At 45.5% G+C, this 16,832-nt stretch overlaps 1 protein-coding gene across 3 annotated transcripts in view; it reads left to right on the forward strand.

Annotated features, from left to right (window-relative positions):
* Positions 1-257: 257 nt before the first annotated feature.
* Positions 258-16,832, forward strand: part of Rbms2 (RNA binding motif single stranded interacting protein 2) — a 56,515-nt gene continuing 39,940 nt past the window's right edge. The window contains exons 1-3 of one of the 3 annotated variants that reach the window (XM_040754718.1): positions 258-446; positions 4,038-4,156; positions 11,114-11,174. Coding sequence is in view for 1 of the 3 variants with exons in the window: in XM_040754716.1 (XP_040610650.1) it covers positions 14,327-14,392 (66 nt within the window). In the remaining 2 variants the exon portion in view is untranslated. Of the gene's footprint in view, positions 447-4,037; positions 4,157-10,670; positions 10,915-11,113; positions 11,175-14,224; positions 14,393-16,832 lie in introns of those variants that run through there. The other 2 variants (XM_040754717.1, XM_040754716.1) reach the window with 2 other exon arrangements.

Raw genomic sequence — 16,832 nt, forward strand, 5'->3', positions numbered from 1 at the left:
GCCCGTAGCCCCTGGGCCGCCTCCAGCCAGGAGTGCCACGGGTTCGAGACTGAAGCCGCTAGAAACCGCTGGGTGGGGAGAGGGCGGGCCCTGGAAGCAAGATGGACAGGGCTCGCGCCCAATCATCGGGAAGAAGCGCCTCAGGAGGCGGGGAGAGTCAGGTGCCAGCGCCCGCGGACTCCCGCGCACGTCACTGCGGTGCTGGGGAGAGAAACCCCCAGTCGGAGTTCGAGGAGACGCGGCCGGCCTGGGGACGATGGAATTCTCTTGGTGCAGACGAAAATGCTACTCGAGAGAGAAAAAAAAAGACGAGCGCGAGCTGCGGGCTGCAGGAGCCACCTAGTGACCGTGGGGCGCGGCGCGCCGGGGGCAGATGCGGCCGGTACGCCCTAAACCGCTGTGCGAGCTGCGGGCTCAAAGCACCCCAGTCACGGACGCGCGCTGGGGTGAGTGGGGAGCGAACCCGTCCAGAGACAGCCGCGCTTCAGGTCGAGTCGTTACGGTGCTGGTTTCCTGGTGTTGTCCCCCACAGTTTATTTGGTGGCTGCGGAGGACTTATCTTTCCGTACAGTTCATGCATTAAAATAAGCCAGCGAACACGAAGACCTTTTTTTGTTGTTGTTGTGTTAGAGAGAAGGTCTCGTGAAGGAGCCCGTGTTGCCTTAGCACTCAATTTGTAGCCAGGGTTGGTTTCGAACTCCAGGTAAACTTCTGCCTCAGCTCTTCTCAAATGCTGGGATCACAGGTGTGTGCAACACACACGCATACACACACACACAGAGAGAGAGAGAGACAGAGAGAGAGAGAGAGAGACAGAGAGACAGAGAGACAGAGAGAGAGAGAGAGAGAACACAAAACATTACATAAGTGCTCCCCCAATTTTGTCTTTTCACTTTTGAGACTGGGCCTCTCTATGTAGCCCTGGCTGCCCTTTCCCTTTCCCTAGGTAGACCAGGCTGGTCTCAAATTCAGATCCACCTGCGTTAGCCTCCACAGTCCTGGGATTAAAGGTGCACACCACCACGCCTGGCCCAAGTTTGTCTGTTTTGACCTATCCCTCTCTTTCTCTTCGATGGGGAAAATACACAGGAATTTTTGAGAATAAGGGTGTGCTGCTCAGAATTCCCGTAGTCCCAACGCATGGAGGCAGGCAGCTCCGAAGTTCAAGGCCATCTGCAACCTAGGGAGTCCAAGGTCAGCGTGGGCCGCCCGAGAGACCTCACACAGGTGGCCACTGCACCTCACAGCACTTTTGTTTGGCAGGAGTTATACTAAGTGTGAATTATTCAGCGTGTTTCTCTCTCCTCAGCAGTGACCTATGGAGCAATTAGGCCTGTTTTGAAGTGAGAACAGAGAGGCCTCAGGGGGTAAAGGCACTTGTTGCTAAGTCTCATGGCTGCCTACCCTCAACCCCTGGAGCCCACATGGTGTAGTGGACGAAGAGAGCTGACATAGACAATGGCTCTCACGGCCCCCCCAGATAAATATTTTTAAGAACCTTTAAAAAAAACATTTATTTATTATGTATACAGTGTTCTGCCTGCATGTATCCCTGCAGGCCAGAAGGGGGCGCCGATCTCATTACAGTTGGTTATGAATCACCGTGTGGTTGCTGGGAATTGAACCCAGGACATCTAGAAGTTCAACCAGTGCTCTTAACCTCTGAGTCATCTCTCCAGCCTTTAAAAACCGTTTTAATGAAAAGAAAGTTAAGATTGCTTGCATAAGATAACCCAGAGCAGAAATTAGACACAAATCTAGGATTACAAGCTTTTTCTTCCATGCAGCCTTCTCCAAAATTGACAACTGAGTTAACCCAGGAGAAAACTACCTCACTCCTGAAAAAGGTTATTTTATGCTATGAGATAGTACTGAATGCCGCCTCTTGAGTTGCCTGGGTTATGTTATTAAACTCTAAATTTTCATTTTTGAGTTTAAATGACCATGATACTGACCAGGAGTGGTAGTGTGCACTCCCGACATCTGAGAAGCTTAGACGGGAGGACCAGGAGGGCAAACCCGGTTAAGCTATGTGAGGAGAACTTGCCACAAACAAAATGTAACCACAGGAAAATAAATATCAAACCATGCTTACGTGTACGATAGGACTGTGGCTCTTTTTACTGTTTGGAGTAGGTATTTCTTTTGAAATCAGGTGGACTGATTTGTTTGTTTTTCCATCTGTTAACCATTCCCTGCATGACTTATCGGCTCTCCTATCCGGAGGACTTCCTCTAGTTCAGGAACTACAGCTGGGTGCACTACTCCTGACTTGGCCTGAAAGCAAACTTCTTGGTTTTTGCTTTTCAGATAGGGTGTCTCTTAGAGTGCTTTTGAATTTACTGTCCAAGGATGATTTGAATCTCTGATCCTTCAATCTTGAGGGCAGGGATTGTAGGCCCGCAGTCACCTTGCCCCGGGGTTATTCCAGGCTAGGGGCTAAACCAAAGAATTCCTACCCGCTAGGCAAACCATACCCAATAGGCAAACACTACCAGTTGAACACCCCAATCCATGTTTTTTGAGATGGGGACTAGTTATATTGCTGGGCTCAAATTTAACTCCTCCTGCCTCAGTCTCCTGAGCAGCTGAGATTATACACATCTGTAACACCACGCCTGCATTTAATTAAGAGCTGTACTACTCTGTGAGTTCGAGGCCAGCCTGGTCTACAAAGCAAGTTCCAGGACAGCTTCCAAGACAATACAGAGAAACCCTGTCTCGAAAAACAAACAAACAAACAAACAAACAAACAAACAAACAAAAAGATCAGAGGGTGACATCAGGTGTCTTTTTCAGTGGGTCTTCATCTTGTCTGCTTTGCCCAGCAGGTGGCAGTGTTTCTCCTAGTATTCTTTGAGGCTCTCTTTTTCATTGGAGACACTCTACAAAGAATGAAAATTACATTCTATCAGCAAGCATTCTTGAATCTAAATTATATTTGGATGGTGTCCTTGGTTTCTGTCTTTTTTAAAAAGTTATTTGGGGACAGGGAACCTTACTTGAGAAAATGCCTAAATCAGAACAGCCTGCAGGCCGGTCTGTAGGGCATTTTCTTAATGATTGATGTGGGAGGGCCCAGCACACCCTGGGCAGGTGGTCCTGGGCTGTATAAGAAAGCAGGTTGAAGTAAGCAACAGCATTTCTCTGTGGCTCCTGCTTGAGTTCCTCCCCTGAATTCCCTTCATGATGGACTGGGATCAGGAGAGTAAGTGGAAATAAACCCTTGCCCACCCCAGTTTAGGTTGTGCTGTTTTCTTACAGCAATAGAAAGCCAAGACAGGTAGTAAAGATTTAGAGATTAGCCTCAAGGTGGTAGCCAGCTACAGGCCTTTAATCCTAGGACTTAGGAGGCGGAAGCAGGCAGATCTCTGAGTTCGAGGACAGCCTGGTCTACAGAGTGAGTTCCAGGACAGCCAGGACTACACAGAGAAACCTTATCTTGAAAAACAAAGCAAGCCGGGTATTGGTGGCACATGCCTTTAATCCCAGTACTCTAGAACCAGAGGCAGGTGGATCTCTGTGAGTTCAAGACCAGCCTGGTCTACGAGAGCCAGTTCCAGGACAGCCTCCAAAGCCACAGAGAAACCCTGTCTCAAAAAACAAAACAAACAAAAAAACAAACTAAAGAGTTCCTACTTTGTCAGTGTTCACAATCTGGGAATCTGGGAGATATGAGATGGGGGCTGCCCTATACCTCAGGGTTAGAGCGCTTGCCCAGTATACAAGAATCCTGGATTTGCTTTTCAGAACTGCGGAGGGGTGGATAGTTGAGCTGGGTGTGGAGTATGTGGTGGCTGATCTTGCCAGTCAATCTGACACGCCTGGGAAGAGAGAACAGTTGGAGAGTGGCCTCCATCAGCTTGTCCTGTGAGCATGTCTGGGGCATTTTCTTGATTGCTAATTGATATAAGAGAATCCACCCCACTGTGGGCAGCAGGTGAGCCCATGCTGTGTCAGAAAGGTAATGGAGCAAGCCAGCAGGAACAAGTCAGTAAGCATGGTCTCTGCCTCAGTTTCTTCCTTGTATTCCTTAGTGAGGGTTATGGCGTGGAAGAGTGCCCTGGCTGTTTTCCTGTCAACTCAACACAAGCCGGAGTCATCAGAGAGGAAGGAGCCTCAGCTGAGGAAGTGCCTCCACGCGATAGATCCAGCTGTAAGGCATTTCTCCATTATTGTTTTGTTTTTGTTTTTTTGAGACATGGTTTCTCTGTATTGTTTTGGAGCCTGTCCTAGAACTCGCTCGGTAGACCAGGCTTGGTCTCAAAATCACAGAGATCCGCCTGCCTCTGCCTCCCGAGTGCTGGGATTAAAGGTGTTTGCCACCACCGCCCGGCTGGTATTTCTCCATTATTGATCAATGCCTGAGGGCCCAGTTCATGCCAGTCCTGCTGGTCCTGGGTTCTATAAGAAAACTGGTTAAGCAAACCAGTAAGCAGCCCTCCTCCGTGGCCTCCATCAGCTGCTGCCTCCAGGTTCCTGCCCTGTTTGAGTTTCTGTTCTGACTCCTTCAGTGATGACAACGATGTGGAAATGTAGGCCAAAAGAGTCTTTACTCCTCAACTTGCTTTTTGGTGCTGGTGTTCCCTTGCAGCAACTGAAACCCTAACTAAGACAAAGAGTAAGCCCAATAAACCCTCTGCTCCCCTAAGTTGCTCTGCTTCTCACATAAAATCTCAGTACTGAGGAGGCCAAGCTGAGAAACTGAGTCCCATCCCAGCCTGAATATATATCGAGAACTTGTCTCAAAATAAATAAATACAAACTTCAACCTAAAAGAGGCGAAAATGGGGCTCTTACAAATCTAACAAAAATATTCCAGTGAGTGGATGTGGTACCGCACCCCTGTAATGCAATGCCAGCACTTGGGATGCAGGGACAGAATCAGCCGTTCAAGGTCATCCTCCACAGCCAGTCTAAGGCCAGGCAGGACTATGTAAGTCCCTATCGGGTTTTTGTTTTTGTTTTTCAAGACAGGGTTTCTCTGTGTAGTCCTGCTGTCCTGGACTCTCTGTAGACCAGGCTGGCCTCCGCCTGCCTCTGCCTCCTGAGTGCTGGGATTAAAGGCATGTGCCACTACTGCCCGGTCATAAGAGCCTATCTTTTAAAAAATATATTAAAAAGTCAGGTGTGGTGGCACTTGCTCATCTTAAGCAAATATGATAGAATCTAGGGTCAGAAATTCTAGATTCCTAGCTGGCATGAATACATACACTTGTAATATGTTCTGGAGGCTACAGCAGTTTGTTTGCCATGACCCCTAGCAAATTTTTTAATTGTTTGACAGTTATATACAAGGTATTGTTTGTTAAGGCTACTTCAAATTAATAGGTTTATTATTATTATCATCATTATTATTATTATTTGCTGTTTGTTTCCAGGCACACTGGGGATTGAACCTAGGTCCTATGCATGTGTGGCAAATGTTCCACCATTGAACTATGCTCCTGGCCCTCAGTATTTTGGCTCATTGTCATCCTCATGGTCTTACATTTATTTGCTATATACCAATGTAACCATATGAAGTTAGCAGTATTCAATGATAAAAATATTGAAATTTGATCCATAAATATAGTAGTAGTTTAATCTGGTCGAACCTACTAGTTGAATTGAGGTCATGACCCCTTCTGGGATCATTGGAGTTACTTGATTTAGAGATAGCTAGGACGAGGCAAAATTAGTATCTCAGGTGTGAAGAAAACACATGAATGGAACCAAGTCTTTAATCCCAGCATTTGAGAAGCAGAGGCAGGCAGCTCTCTGAGTCTGAGGCCAGTCTGGTCCACATAGTAAGTTCTATGACAGTCAGTGCTATATAGTAAGGCCCAGTCTCAAAAAGTAGGAGGGCAGGGGAGGTGAGGGGGGAGCTGGAGAGATGGTGGCTCAGCGGGTAAGAGTACTTGCTGCTCTTACAGAGGTCCCGAGCTCTCTCTTCCTCTTTTCAGGCATAGGCACACACGTGTTTTTTTGTTGTTGTTTGGGTTTTGCTTTGGTTTGTTTTGGTTTTTTGAGACAGGGTTTCTCTGTAGTTTTTGGAGACTCTCTTTGAAGACCAGACTGTCCTCAAACTCACAGAGATCCTCCTGCCTCTGCCTCCCGAGTGCTGGGATTAAAGCCGTGTGCCACCACTGCCCAGCTGAGGCACACACGTGTTATACATTGTGTGCACATATATGTGGTTAGGCAAACACTTGTCTTCTCTATGGGTCACTTTCCTGTGTTCTTCTCTTTTTTGCTGTTTGACACAGACTTACATAGTCCAGGCTGCCTTGAAGATGGTGGAGGAAGATGACCTTGAACTCCAGATCTCCCTTCCTCCCCTCCCAAGTGCTGGGAATACACTTGAGTGCCACCATACCTGGCTTTGCATGGTGCGAGGCTCAAGCCCAGGGCTTCACTCATGATAGGCAAGTGCCTCACCAGCTATATCTTCAACCTTCCTGGCACTCACTCTGTAGACCTGGAACTCACAGAGATCCACCTGCCTCTGCCTCCTGAGTGCTGGGGTCAAAGGGCATGCACCACCCCTGCCCACTGAGACTGTTTTGTTTTGTTTTAAATGTGGTGGAGAGATGATGACTCAGAGGCTAAGAGTGCTTACTATTTCCCCGGAGGACCAGTGTATGATTTCCAGTGCCCACACCGCTGCCTGTAGCTCCAGCTGCAGGAAATCTAGCGCCCTCTTCTGCCTTTGGCAGGCACATACACACCGTCACAAAAATAAAAAGTTGTTCTGATTTTTTTTTTTTTGGTTTATTGAGATAGACTCTCACTTTGTAGCCCTGGCAGTCTTGGAACTCAGTCTGTAGACCAGGCTGGCCTCAAACTCAACAAGGATCTACCTTCCTCTGCCTCCCAAATGCTAGGAGTGTGTGCCAGCATACCCAGCAAGAGTAAGTGCTTTTCCCCACCAGGACATGTTCTAGAGAAACTCCAAGTCTATACTGAATCAGGATGTAAAAATGTCTCTTTTCCTAAATGACATTACAGATAATTTCTACTCCCTCTCTCTGAAAAGCAGCTCTTAGCCTGGGCACAGTGGCACTGCCTATAACCTCACCTCTTGGGGAGGATAATTAGGAGTTTGAGTTGGAAGCCAGGCTGAGCAGCACAGTGAGGGGCCCCCACAAGAAAATAAGTAAGTAAATAAATAAAGCAAAAACTAAAGAACTCTAGTGCTGGGCTCATGAGAACTAGTAGTTAGAGATTGACTAGATCTAGAAAAACGTGAGCAATATAATGAAGATGACAGAAAATGCTGGAGGCTTAGGATTCTCTCTTTCGAATATACTTCCTGAGCAGAGCCCCAGAACCTGATGCTTCCCCATCTCCTTCACAAGAATCCATACCTCCCTTTAAAGATGTAGGTAGACACACTCTATTGGACTTGGACTTGAATCCCAGCACCACAAACAGATGTGTATGTACTCACTGGAACTGCAGTTTCTAGTTGGTATTGTTCATGCTGTTTGACCTAATTTGTAAGTGAGTATATCTGGGATGCCTTACTTCTGTGGCCCTAAATTTACTGGACAGACTAAAAAATGCAGCAGTATATCCAGGGGGAAGTATGATTTTTTTAAAGATTTATTTATTTATTACATATACACCAGATTGAATTGTAGGTGGTTGTGAGCCATCATGTGGTTGCTGGGAATTGAACCCAAGACCTCTGGAAGAGCAGTCAGTGCTCTTAACCTCTGAGCCATCTCTCCAGCCCCCGGGAAGTATGATTTTTATGCATCTCAAGATTTTAAACTGTTTTTATATTTTTTAAAATGTTTTCCTTTTGCAGCTACAGGACTATTTTTATCAGAGTTTGAAAGGAAAACAGGGCAGGCAATCGATCAATCTTGGCAGACGCCTGGAGGAGGTGGTGGATTATGAGACAGAAAGAAAGTTAATGCCTTTTGAGTTAGGATCCCAGAAAGCAGGCATCAACAGAGGTCTGCAAGCAGCTGCACCAGACAGAAAAAGACTTTCCTCCCTGCAGAGAAAAAGTGAGAATGTCCAGAGTGAGGGAAATGTTGCTTGGGATCTAAGACAGCAATCAAGGAAGAGAGAAAAAAGGAGGGGAAGTCATTCTTTTTTAGTTAGAACTCAGAAAAGTGGGTAGGCTTAGTTGTGAAGATCTGCAGACAACTACCAAACTTACCTGATGTTTTCCTGGTGTGTAGTTGAGCCTCCTTGGTCCATCCTAGAACAGGCTTTATTTTCTAATAGGATTTCACTATGCAGCCCTGGATTGGAACTCCGTATAGATCAGGTGTGTCTGGAACTGTGGCATTCCTCTTGAGTGCTAAGAGGACAGGTGTGAACCTCACTTCCCTTAGTCCTACAATAGTCTTAGTATTTAAGATGCTTTAGATTTCAAACCAGGTGGTGGTGGTGGTAGTGGTATATGCCTTTAATCCCAGCACTTGGGAGGTGGAGACAGGTGGATTTCTGAGTTTGAGGTCAGCCACCTGCTCTACAGAGTGAGTTCCAGGACAGGTTCCCAAGATAAAAAGAGAAACTGTCTCAAAAAGCCAAAAAAGAGAGTTTACATTTATCATTATTGAGAGTGTATGTGTGCTTGGACAAACACGTATTGTGATAAATGTACGGAAACCTGAGGACACCTCTGGAGAGTTGGTTCTCTCTCCACTGTGGTTCTGGGTTTTGAACTCAGGCTTTCAGGTTTGTGAAGCAAGTATCTTTACCATCTTGCCATCCCATAGTATAATCTTTGTTTTTCAAGACAGGGTTTCTCTGTGGCTTTGGAGGCTGTCCTGGAACTCTCTCTGTAGACCAGGCTAGCCTCAAACTCACAGACATCCTCCTGCCTCTGCCTCCCAAGCTCTGGCTGAGACTAAAAGCGTGTGCCACTACTGCCCGGCTTCCATAGTATAATCTTGACTGTAACTAAGATAGTTTTCAGAAATGCTCTCTTAAGGTCTTCAGTGTTAGAGTGTTAGTTACATGATACTCCCAGGGATACATACTAGGAGACAGTACCGAGTCATAATGGGACTGACATCTGGGTGTTTACTAAGTGTCCAGAACTTCCCTACAAGCTGCATAGATGCTGTTGCTTCATTTTGTTTCGTGTACAGTGATAGGAAATAGGTAATTACTTCCTTTTTTTTTTTTTTTTTTGGTTTTTTGAGACTGGGTTTCTCTGTATGTATTGTTTTGGAGGCTGTCCTGGAACTTGCTCTGTAGATCAGGCTGCCTCTGCCTCCCAAGTGCTGGGACATTTCCCTCATTTTACAAATGAGAAACATTTGAGATACAAGGGACTGTTTTTAAAAAAGCTAAAGATTGGTATGATAGCTTAGCAGGTAGAAGCACTTGTGCGTGGGTCTGGGACCTGAGTCCAGTCCCCCCCCACAGGTAACTGGAGGGAAATAGCTCTGGGAACAGTTTGAGAGTTGTTCTGTGACTACAAGCACACTATGGAGTTTGTGTATACAGAGACACACACAAATAAAAGTAAATCTTTTATTTTACGGTTTCAGACATGTGAAGTAGTTTTCTCAGGGTCTCTTAGCTTTTGAGTTGAAGGACTGGACTAAATTGTTAACAAAACTCTGCCTCTAGGCAGAAAGAAAATGTTTTCATCACAAATGATAAATGTTTGAAGGGACAGATGTTTAACCTGATCTAAATACTATACAATGTATACTTTTATAAAAACATTGACTGATGTTGGTTAGTATGTATAACATTGATGCTTTTATGTTTCAGTTGCAAGTTAAAGCAGGCTGTAGTAACTCATGTCCATCCCAGGAGGAAAGAAAGCTGCAGCATTGAGCTTGAGGCCAGTGGAGGCTGCATAGTGAAACTTGGCTCAAAATAAAATAAAACAATTTTCCTTTTTAAAAATTAGACGGGTGGTGGTGGTGCATGCCATTAATCCCAGCACTCAGGAAGCAGAGACAGGCGGATCTCTGAGTTCAAGGTCAGTCTGATCTACAAAGTGAGTTCCAGGACAGCCAGGACTGTTTACACAGAAAAACTCTTGGGGGAAAAAAACAAAAAAGAAAAGAATAAAAGCCAGGCAGTGGTGGCACGTGCCTTTGATCCCAGAACTCTGGAGGCAGAGGCAGGTGGATCTATGTGAGTTAGAGACCCAGCCTGGTCTACCGATGAGTTCCAGGACAGGCTCCAAAACAATACAGAGAAACCCTGTCTGGAAAAAAAAAAAGAAAAGAATAGGACCCAATTATTTTTGTATTTTTGGGGGACGGGTTTCTCTGTATAACAGCTCTGGCTGTCTGCAACATTTTTGGAGACCAGGCTGGCTTCAAACTCATGGATATGCCCGCCTCTGTGGTTAAAGATATGCATCACCATGCCTGGCTACTTATTTATCTATTTGAGACAAGGTCTCACTATATAGCCTGGCTAGTCTGGAACTGGCCATGGTGAGCTACCACTTAATATCATTTAGGATAACTGTTCTAAAACCACAAGAATGAGTTGTGTATGATGAATGAAAATTTCTGAGGGTGGAAAAGGAAGTTCTTGAAAAATTCGGTGTCCCTGAGAGATGCTATTATTTACTTATTTACTGGGCTGGACTGCCGTTCCCATTCTCAGTTGCAATTCCCACATTGAGGCTGTCCCCACCCTTCCTGTGTCCCTTGAGTTGAGCAGGCACTTCCTGTCCTGTTATAAATGAAAGTTAGCGTTGGGGGTAGCTGCGCATTTGTGTATTTACTCTGCAGAATGCTGGTACTGTCTGTTCGGCTATTACAGCAAAATAGGGACGAGAAAACCAGAGAGCAGGACTTCTTCCTAGAGTTTGGGTTGCATGTCCGTTGTGACAAAGACGGTTAATTTACTTCTGGAGAGTGTGTGATGGCATCCAGGAGGCCTGAGGAAGGGCTCTGAAGCCGGCTAGTCTCCCTCCCTGCTCTAATTGGATGGGTAGGCCTCCTTGGTGTCATTCTTAACGGTTTATTTTCTTGTTACTACTGCTCCCAGGGCATATTGGAGGTGACTGTTACTGTGGCAGCGTGAGATTCTTGACTCCTAAGTTCTGTTCTTTCTTTCCTAAAAAGTCTCATATTTTCCTCCTTAGTGAAACATGCTTTTTAAAGAGTTGTGGTGTTTGTTTGTTTGACAGGTCAGAGACGACATCCTAAGTCCCTGAACTTCATTCAGCGTGGCTATCAATTCCGTACCTGGTGAGTTTTCCTACTTGTTTAATCTTCAGGGGTTTTAAGGGCTAAGAAATGATAGAGTACAGAGTCAGAGTTGGGCAAGATTGTATAATTGTTACCTAGCCCCCAGGAAAGCAGGCAGGAGGATTAGGAATTCTTTATCTCTGACTATGTGGAACTCAGTGACAGCTTGAGACCCTGTCTCAAGAGTCTCAGACAGGGCTGGAGAGCCGATTCGGTGGTTAAGAGTTAATCCAGAGGACTCAGGCTTGATTTCCGCACCCCCACGGTGGGGTGGCTCACAAACATCTGTAGCTCCAGTTCTAGGGAATCTGATGCCCTCTTCTGATGCCAGGAACACATGCTGTATATAATACTCAAACAGTTAAATGAACTAACTTTAAAAAGAGAGCTCTAAGTGTAAATTGGAGGGCTGAGGATGTGGCGCAGGGGTACAGGGCTTGGTCACCTAGCACTGCCCAAAGAAACAGCCAAAACCAAACCAAACACACACACACACAAAATGAGGCATGGTTGTGCATGTATATGCCAATAATACCACACTACGGCATCTGGGGAGGGGGAAACTGAGTTTGAGTCTGTGAGAGCTACGGAGCGAGACCCTATCTTACATAAAAAAGTACATAGCCCAGCATTGGTAGAGCACCTCTTTAATCTCAGCACTCAGGAGGCAGAGGCAGGCAGATCTCTGTGAGTTCAAGGCCAGCCTGGCCTACAGAGTTCCAGGACAGCCTCCAAAACAATACAGAGAAACCCTATCTCAAAAACAAAACAAAACAAAAAACTAATAAACTTAAAGAAGACAGCTTTCACTTGGGCTGAAGACATTGCTTTGTGTAGTCTGGTAGAAGATACTGTAGCCTTTTGTTTTGATCTCTGCTATCACAAAAAAAAATCAGGAGGCAATGGCATACACCTTTAATCCCAGCACTCAGGAGGCAGAGGCAGGCTGATCTCTGTGAGTTCAAGACCAGCCTGGTCTATGGAGAGAGTTCCAGGACAGCTACACTGAGAAACCCTATCTCCAAAAAATCAAAAACAAAAAATAAAATAATAATAAAAGGGCTTTTACTCGTTCAAAAAAATTAAAAAGCACTGAGCTTCATGAAATTGCTCTGATTGATGATTGTTGTTTTTTGCTGGGATTAAAGGCATGATCCCCCACGCCTGGCTGAGGATGCCTTCCTAAGTGTGAACTTCTTGCTGAGAGAATCTGAAATGGGAATGCTGGCATAGCCTGTCAGTGTACTCACCTTTGTTCTCTTTTGTTAAATGGTGTGTGTGTGTGTGTGTGTGTGTGTGTGTGTGTGAGTGATTGGGGGTACGCATGCAGCAGCATGTGTGGAGATCAGAGAACAACTTCCAGAGTGGGTTCTCCTTTTACCATGTGGTTCCCAGAAGTTGAGTCCAGATCTTTGGGCATCTTCACTGTTGAACCATCATCCAAGCAAGAGAAGAGAATGCATAGCCCAGGCTGGCCTGCGCGTGTGACCAGGCTGGCCTGCGAGTGTGACCAGGCTGGCCTGTGCGTGTGATCCTCTGCCCTTTGGTGATTTCCTCAACATGAGCTACAGCCAGAGCTCTCCCACAGTACATCACCATCCCCAGGCCATCGTCTTTCTTTCCAGCAGCATCATTGCTTTATTTATTTATCTCCTTATCAGGATCTGTTTTCTGGGCTGGAGAGACAGCTCAGCACTTAATGGCATTGGCTGCTCTTCCAGAGGACCAAGGTTCAGTTCCCAGCACCCACATGGTAGCTCAGAACTGCCTGTAACTCCAGTCCCAGGGGATCTGGCACCTTCACACAGATGTACATGCAGGCTAAACACCAATGCACACAAAAATTACCAAAAAAATCAATTTTTATCTTTTAAAAAGGTGTGTGTGAGCTGGGTGTTGGTGGCGCACACCTTTAATCCCAGCACTCAGGAGGCAGAGGCAGGAGGATCTCTGTGAGTTCCAGGACAGCCTCCAAAGCCACAGAGAAACCCTGTCTCGAAAAAAACCAAAAAAAAAAAAAAGGTGTGTGCGAGAGAGAGGGAGGGGAGAGGACAGAGAGAGAGAGAGAGAGAGAGAGAGAGAGAGAGAGAGAGAGAGAGAGAGAGAGAGCACATGTGAGAGTGAGAGATCACATGAGGATGTTGGTGTCCTTGGAAGCTGGAGGCAATAGAAGTGGTTGTTGTAAACCCCCTGGTATGGATGAGGGATGTCACCTGTGGTCCTTTGGAAGAGCAGCCAGTGCTCTTAACTCCTAAGCCCTCTCTCAAGCCTCCATGTTCTCTTAGTCCCTTAGGATCACCCTAAATACAAAGTAGTTTGAGCTCTGAGCTCATCTCACACAGTGTGTCTCAATATAGTTCTCTTTGCATTCTCTGGAAGGCAGAGTCAAGTGATTGAAATCTTAAAATCTTATGTATCATTTATTTTGTATGCGTATGTGTGGGCATACCACACTCGGTGCTTGTGAGGACCAGAGAACAGTTTTTGGTAGTTGGTCCCCTCCTTCTGCCTTGTAGATCTAGGGACCTAACTTAGGCTTGGCAACCTTTACTTCTAAACCATTTTGCAGGCCAAGCTTGAAGTCTTGCAGCTGAGATCCAAGGGAAAGAAAGTTCCAAATCAAAACAAAACAACAAGAAAAGCCTTTGTCTTTTCATGGATGATTGGAAAATTGTCTTTTTGTGATAATCAGAACTTGTTCATAGAGGAATGGTGATGCATTTGAAAAGGATTAGACCTAAGAAAGAACTTCTTTCTAACTATGTAAAAGAAATCCAAAAAGAACATCCTGGGCATTAGGACCCAGTGGAAGTGCTTGTCCTGACTCTCGGTTAACTTCTGTCAGTGACGTGAGGCAGACCTAGCTCATTCTTCCCCGCAGCCCCCCCTACACACACACACACACACACACACACACACACACACACACACTCTCTCTCTCTCTGTCTCTCTCTCTCTCCCTCTCTCTCTCTCTCTCTCTCACTCACTCCTTTTCTCCCCTTTCTCCTCCCCCTCCCTTCTCCCTATCCCTCCCTCTTTCCCTCCCTTCCTCTCTTCCCTCTTCTTTTACCCCCTCCTTCCTCCCTCTTTCCTCCCTCCCTTTCCCTCACTCTCTTCTTTCTCTCTCTCAACTCCCTAACAGTAAAGAAAAAATGCTGCTATCAGTGACTTCCCGGCCTGGGATTTCGACTTTTGGGTATAACAAGAACAACAAGAAGGTAGGAAACAGCTTTGGGGGAATCCAGCTACTTCCTCTGCTAGGGACCCGGGAGTGCCCTTGGGTTAGCATTCTCCTTTAAGAGGGGACCGAGATTCCTCTCCCTTCAGCCTCTCTTCCCCCTTCTTTCCTTGCCCTTTTGCACCTGGTTCTGGAGTTAAAGGAATTTAGAGCCAGGGTTTGTGAGGCTGGAGAAAGCAGGGGGAATAAGAGCAGTCAACTTTGCAACTTTGTATCTTGTGAAATGAAGTTTGTTTCACTGCTGCTGCTGTGTGTGTGTGTGTGTGTGTGTGTGTGTGTGTGTGTGTGTGTCATCCTAGACCTTGTCCCTGGGCTTCACTCCCCCAGATTATTTTATCATTTTGGTTAATTGCATCTACCCCTACCTCTATCCCATTTCTCTTCTTACTCAAACCAGATAGCTGAAACCAGGTAGCCGGAGAGGTCTCAGGGCTCATCAAGAATTGAGCGTGAGTGCTTCTAGACTAGAGACCCTACCCCACCCATCCTGGCAGAGGAATTTGGGGAGATAACATGCCTTGGGATTAAGGCAGAGAGCTCTGTGACTCTCTGGGTCTTGCCTCCCGAGCGGTGGCTTGGAACCCTGCAGATAGCCAGACTTAGCAAGGAGCCGTATGATTAACCCATGGTTGCCTGAGAAGGTAAGCAATAGTTCAGTGATCGGACAGCCTGGTGGGAGAGAGATGGACAATCTTGCCCGTCTTTGTCAGACAATATCCTTGGCAGTTTCTTGGCACTTTGTGGCATGCGATGCTGGAGAGGAGATGTTTACCCACCCTGAGCATTGTAGTTGTTCTTTCAGAGGTCCATGCTTAGCTTATCTGGTGGAATGTTGGAGGCAAACAGGGAAAGACTTCAAAAGATCATTTCAGAGACTCAAACACTGGTCTCATCAGGGCAGTAGTACCCTAGTGGGTCTTAGTTTATGTGGCATTCATTCTGTTTATATGCTTACGAAATAAAACACTACAGTAGGCAGGCAGTGGTGCAGGCCATTAGTCCTAACTCTTAGGAGGGAGAGGCAGGTGGATCTCTGAGTTCTGAGTTCAAGGCCAGCCTGGTCTGCAGATTGAGTTTCAGGACAGCCAGAGCTACACAGAAAAACTCTGTCTCGAAAAAAAAAGAAAGAAAGAAAGAAAAGAAAACAGAAAGCTCTACATATATTTTGATATATGTCATGTATCAATATGTATAATGTATAGACTAATGTTCTATCACATATATTATTCATATATATAAATATATATGTGCATTTGAAAGGGAGTCCATCTATCTTTATTCTCCTCAAATCTATATAGTACTATATAAAAGTTTCCTTCTCTTTTTTTGTAAGTTTTGGGGTTATCCCAGGCTGGCCTGGAATTTAGCTCTGTATCTCAGGATGGTCTTGAACTCACAGAGATCCACCAGCCTCTGCCTCCCAAGTCCTGGGATTAAAGGTGTGTGCCACCGCTGCGGGGCTTGTTGTTCCTGATTCTTTTTCCATCACAGGATACCCATTAAAATAAAACCAAATGAACTTTGTTTCAGGGGTTCATGTATTGAATACATCTAAAATGTCTTGTCTCTGCTCTCCATTCCCTTTGGATTATGAGAGGTGTTTAAGATTTAGATTCCGGTTTTTGTTTGGGGCGGGGGATGGATCTTACGGCCTTGCACATGCTAGACACCCAGTTGGCAACTAAGCAAACTGCCTGATGTTCAGATTCTAAGTCATAAGGTCTGGGTGGAGAGGCAGGGAAGTATCTACATTGTCACTAATATACTTGTTGAGAAGTCTTTGAGGGCTGATGACATGGCTCTGTAGGTAAAAGCAATTGCCACACAAACCTGATGACCTGATTTCCAGCCCTGGGTCCCAAGATAGAAGGAGAGAATCACTCCCTTCCTGAAATTTGTCATCTGACCTCCACACACAGACTATGGCATGTGTTCGAACTCACACACATGTACTAGACATTCATTAATGAAAATAATGAAAAAGAAGTAATTTTAAGAGTCTTTGGGGGTGTCTGTCAAGATGACTCAGCTGGCAGAGGTTAAGTCCCATTCCCCAGAGCCCACATGGTAGGGGACTCCTCTGACTTCTACATACCCAAAATAAATAAATGAAAATGTTAAGTGAAGAAAGTCTTTGAAATCTTGCAAGTCAATGTTCTGAAGCATCTGAGAAAGTTATATTTGCATATTGTGACTGTGCACATGACTGATTTCATATATATATATGTATATATTTGTTAGTTTGGGGTGAATGAATTGCAACACTGTTGCGTTGCTCTTCATCTTGCTGTTGACAGATGAGTTTGATAGTTTGATGCATTTGTTAGTTTGATGCATTTGTTTCTTTGTTTCAGGCAAAGAGTTTGTATGTATTTCCTCATGTGTGCTTTTTTTCTTGGCTGTTTTCCATTCTTACCATG

Source organism: Mesocricetus auratus, unplaced genomic scaffold, assembly GCF_017639785.1.
Source record: "Mesocricetus auratus isolate SY011 unplaced genomic scaffold, BCM_Maur_2.0 Super-Scaffold_100011, whole genome shotgun sequence".
NCBI lineage: Eukaryota > Metazoa > Chordata > Mammalia > Rodentia > Cricetidae > Mesocricetus > Mesocricetus auratus.